Raw genomic sequence first — 5,072 nt, forward strand, 5'->3', positions numbered from 1 at the left:
ATGGAGCTAGGAAGATATGGCTGGGAGTGTAATAGAAAGGAGGATTTATTGGAAGTAGTGACAAAGATAAAGAGACAATTTAATAACAAATTGGCATGTTGCACACATATTAAAATTCTTTAATGTTATTTCAATAAGTAAAAGATAATCTTGTCATGTAGTTCGACAGGTTATTTAATATACATCATGGCTTAGATTGTGATGGATAGAAATCTTCTCATTCATGGAGCATCCAATTTTCATTCCCTTTAGCTCACCATTGGGCCTTTTGATCAGGCCCTGAATGACCACAGGAAGTTCCCTGCTCTCTATCAGATGGCCTCAAAGGACACGTCCATAGCCACCGCCATGGTCTCCTTACTGGTTTACTTCAGATGGAACTGGGTGGGACTGTTAACCTTTCTAGATGAGAATGGCTTGTGGATTATTCCTCTACTGAAAGAAGAGATGGACAAGAACAGAGTCTGTGTAGCCTTCGAGCTAGCAATCCAAAACTATGCCCTATCATTTGAAAGCATGGCACTGTCTAGCCAGATTAACAAGTCTTCAGCAAATGTCCTCATCATATACGGTGGTAAGGAAGACGCACTAGATTTCATGGATCTTATTGAAAAGTATATAATAAAAGGTAAAGTTTTTATCCTGAACTCACAGTGGGAGTTACCCATGAAGAGGAGATCTTTAACGCGAGGTTCATTCCATGTCCATTTCGCTTTTTCACACCATCGCCCAGAAGTTTCTGGATTCACAGATTTTGTCAAGGCAGTGAACCCTTCCAAATACCCAGAAGACTTTTTCCTTGCTCGGCTGTGGTTTCTCTCTTTCAATTGCTCAGATTCTGAGTCTGACTGTGTTACATGGGAGAACTGTCCTCGGGATGCCTCCTTGGATTGGTTACCTGGACACTCTTTCGACATGACTATGTCTGCAGAAAGTTACAATATATACAATGCTGTTTATGCTGTGGCCCACGCTCTCCATGAGATGCTGCTACATCAAACAGAAGTACAGACAATAGAAAACAGAAAAGAGACAGTGCCTTCCCCTGCACAGGTAAGGCCTTCTATTTCGAATGGCACGCACAATAAGCACACTCAATTTCTAGAGGGCTTTCTTACCACATGAAATTCAAAATTTTGTTATGTTCGCCAAACTAAAGAAATTAAATATCTGTAAATGTCTCTGAGGTTTCTAGACATGTGCTCTTGTACTCTTATGGAGAGCAGGCCAATAGCAAGAAAGAAATCAATTCCATGCTTCTATTCTTTCTTCTAATAACTAAGAACTTCCACATACACATAGGTAATGTTGCGAAAAGAGTATAATCACCTTTTCCCTATGAGTTTCTAAGGATGACCTGCTGCACAAGTATTTCTATTTCTCATATGTAATCTAGATTCATTCTCCTTTAGGTATTAAAACTTGAACAAGCTCAAGGTATAACTATTGACACCCACAGAATTAGTTGTTGTGGAAAACTCTAGCCACCTGAGAATTGCTGCATTTATGCTTATGTAAATTAAAGAGTTTTCTCATGAAAAGAGGCCTTCTAAAACTTTGCTGTGTGACCAGCTTTCAGGAAAATTATTCTTATTTCTCCAAAGACTTTCTTCTGGAGTGCTTTGTCATGTGTCTGTGGTTTTCTTGAATTCTGAATCAGAGATGAAAGACACTCAGGAGCTTTTCTATTTCTTTTCTTTTTTTTTTTGTAAACCCATGTGAGTCTTTATTGCAAGCTCAAGCCTGGGCTCACGCTCATCGCTGATGCCGCGGGTCTGAATCTAGAGTCCCATCCCTCTCAGGAGCTTTTATTAATTTAGCTTTTCTGTCTAACCACTGGGAAATACTTCAACATACGATAATGTATCTCTTGTAGCTGCATCCTTTTCTGAAAAACACACAATTTCAGAATGCAGCTGGTGACCAGGTGATTTTAGATAACAAAAGAAAATTGGAGGCAGAGTATGACATTGTGAACACTTGGAATATTCCACAAGGTCTTGATCTTAAGGTGAAAATAGGACAGTTTTCTCCATTTGCTCTACATGATCATCAACTATCATTATCTGAAGATTTGGTAGAATGGGCCATAGAAACTACAGAGGTGAGTTGTTATTTAATTGCAATGATTTTAAGAACGTATATGTAAGTCAAATGTATGCCTGATTGAATGCCAGCACTGACTCCGGTAATAGTTGCTATTCAGTTCTGAATGTCATGGTTTGAATTCAGGCCCAGCAGGAATACCTGTGAGATTCTTATCTTCATTTAACCACCACAAAAGAGCTCCTGGGTACTGGCTGATGCTTCTAATCCTGTCTCTTTGAGAGGCTGACAGCCTCAGATCTCAGATTATAGCTCATTTTAGAGCCCCACCAGGCAAAAAAATCTGTGAGAATCTATGTCACTAAAACACCTCAAAACTAAGGTAGAGCTGTAGATCAAGCATCATTTATCTTGAAAAGAAAATAGCTGAAGGACATTTCTTGGACACTAAGTTCAAGGTCCAGGATCAGCACCCTCTAAGAAAAATTCAGTTTGTTTCTAAATGTGAATTTTGAGTATTGTCATAAAATACAAATTGCATGTTTCTTATCAGGGATCTAACACCAATGAAGTACCAAAGGAATTGCTTTATGTATCTGAAAGGTTTATTTTGTTCCCTTTTCTGGTGATTTAATTTAATGGTTAGGTGAGCTGCTAGTTAGATCTATTTCATGAGAGTAATCATTGAATGAGGTAGCACATAAAGCTTTTGTGTATTGATATACTACTCTAAAGAATTTGAACGCCTTTGATTCGTTAGAGTAGTATATCAATACACATAAATCCAGTCAGTGAATTAGTCCTTCAAATAAGGAAACTTTGGGAATGTTAGGAAAAGCCTAAAGAGTTTCTGACACATATCTGATGTTCCTCAGCCTGTTCTTTCTGTCTGCAGTGAGAGTTGTGGTCCTGGATTCAGGAAATCCCTTCAGGAGGGAAAGGCTGCCTGTTGCTTTGATTGCACACCTTGCTCAGTGAATGAGATGGCTAATGGGACAGGTAAGTTCACAGCAGAGGGAGACATACAGGTTCTCTCCTTGTGCCCCACAAACCATGAAAAGGACTACGAATGTCATGTATTGAAACTGCAGTCAAAGTCTTCCTTCATTCACTTAGTAGTTTAATAACAACAATGGATGGTACTCCTTCTTGAAAAGAAAAAAAATCTTGGGCTCTGAAATGTATATAGGATTAACTATTTCTAGTATAATGTATGTATGTTTGTTTAAATACTGAGTAATGTTAGCATATTTTCTATCATATAGTATACAAAATCCTGTTAATATTGAGGTCTCCATGGTTTGCAAATTTTTTTTACATTACACAGAAAAAAAGATCTTTATTTCCTAATTGTCCAGAACTGTTATTAAAGCAGAGAAAATGCTCTTGTTTGGTTCAACTCTTCTGCATGGCCTGACTGTATAGCTTCAAAGAATAATTATAATCTCTGTTCTCTAGTAATTTACAGGTGAGTAGGAAAAGCAAATATCACAATTACAAGGATGGACCACAGGGCTCCTATCTATATGAAACAGAGACAGAAAAAATTCAACATCTTTTAGTCTTCATTTTAAATAAGGATATTGAGTTGTGTCCAAAATGGCTGAAAAATAGTATGGAAGAATGGAGCAATGTCTAAAATTATTGTTAGGACATTAGGAATGGCAGAGAAGAATATGAATGATTTTCATTGTAAATTAATAGTTCCAACTAGACTTTAGAACCAAGTGTAGAAACATAATGAAATTATAAATATAATACTAAATAAGGCTAGTAATACTTTGTCATATAATGTTGATGGTAGTAATTATCAATATGTCAGATTATTTTTCTAGGTATGGATTTGCTAATTTCATTTTAAGCACTGGAAAGGAACTAATGGCCTTTTGTCTTCCTCACCAGACATGGAGCAGTGTGTGAAGTGTCCAGATCACCAATATGTCAACACACAGAGAAATCAGTGCCTCATAAGAGCTGCAAGCTTCCTGGCGTATGGGGAGCCCTTGGGGATGGCCTTGGCCTGCATGGCTCTTGGTTTATCGACACTCACAGCAGCTGTCCTTGGGGTCTTTGTGAAACATCACAAAACCCCTATTGTCAAGGCGAATAACCAGGCTCTCAGTTACATCCTGCTCCTCTCCCTCATCTTCTGTTTCCTCTGTTCCTTGCTCTTTATTGGCCGTCCCAACACAGTCACCTGCATTCTACAGCAAACCACATTTGGAGTTGCATTCACTGTCGCTATTTCTGCTGTTTTGGCCAAAACTGTAACTGTGGTTCTGGCCTTCAAGGTCACTATTCCAGGGAGAAGAATGAGGTGGCTGCTGGTGTCAGGGGCTCCTAACTTTATCATTCCCATCTGCACCCTGATCCAGGTGACTCTCTGTGGGATCTGGCTGGGAACATATCCTCCCTTCATTGACACAGACACACACTCTGAACATGGTCACCTCATCCTCGTGTGTAACAAGGGGTCCCTCATTGCCTTCTACTGTGTCTTGGGATACCTGGGTTCCCTGGCCCTGGCCAGCTTCACTGTGGCTTTCCTGGCCAGGAACCTGCCTGACACCTTCAATGAAGCCAAGTTCCTGACCTTCAGCATGCTGGTGTTCTGCAGTGTGTGGCTCACCTTCCTGCCTGTCTACCACAGTGCCGACGGCAAGGTCATGGTGGCTGTGGAGGTCTTCTCCATCTTGGCCTCCAGTGCAGGGCTTCTGGGCTGCATCTTTGTCCCCAAGTGCTACATCATCTTGATAAGGCCTGATATAAATTGTGTGCATGGCTTTAGAGACAGAAAATGCCCTGGGCAAATTAAGCCCTCTTAAGAATAAACTTACAAATCTTTTCAAGTGTGTTTCTTTTGCCATTAGATATTAATTTACATAGTTGGAATCGTTCCAATTGATAAGCTGCTTTTACTCATTTTTCTCATAATGGCAGAGTCAGTAGTTGTAGCTAGAGACAGGTCGTTTGAATTTCATTTCATATAATTTTGTTCTTTCCTTTTACTAAGCACTTTGTTCCGG

At 39.6% G+C, this 5,072-nt stretch overlaps 1 protein-coding gene across 1 annotated transcript; it reads left to right on the forward strand.

Moving 5' to 3' along the window:
* The first annotated feature begins 915 nt into the window (after positions 1–915).
* LOC125345191 (vomeronasal type-2 receptor 116-like) lies at positions 916–4,871 on the forward strand. The gene is made up of 4 exons (XM_048337407.1): positions 916–1,053; positions 1,877–2,104; positions 2,922–3,045; positions 3,949–4,871. Exons 1-4 carry the CDS (start codon positions 916–918, stop codon positions 4,869–4,871), a joined length of 1,413 nt encoding a protein of 470 aa, XP_048193364.1.
* The last annotated feature ends 201 nt before the right edge of the window (positions 4,872–5,072 follow it).

Source organism: Perognathus longimembris, unplaced genomic scaffold (assembly GCF_023159225.1).
Source record: "Perognathus longimembris pacificus isolate PPM17 unplaced genomic scaffold, ASM2315922v1 HiC_scaffold_5386, whole genome shotgun sequence".
Classification (NCBI taxonomy): domain Eukaryota; kingdom Metazoa; phylum Chordata; class Mammalia; order Rodentia; family Heteromyidae; genus Perognathus; species Perognathus longimembris.

Excerpts from the sequence above, each read along its gene's own strand:
- LOC125345191 (XM_048337407.1), top strand. The coding sequence starts at position 916 with ATGACTATGTCTGCAGAAAGTTACAATATATACAATGCTGTTTATGCT. Across the intron at positions 2,105-2,921 it reads GGGCCATAGAAACTACAGAG|CCTGTTCTTTCTGTCTGCAG; the intron begins GTGAGTTGTTAT and ends GATGTTCCTCAG. Across the intron at positions 3,046-3,948 it reads TGAGATGGCTAATGGGACAG|ACATGGAGCAGTGTGTGAAG; the intron begins GTAAGTTCACAG and ends CTTCCTCACCAG.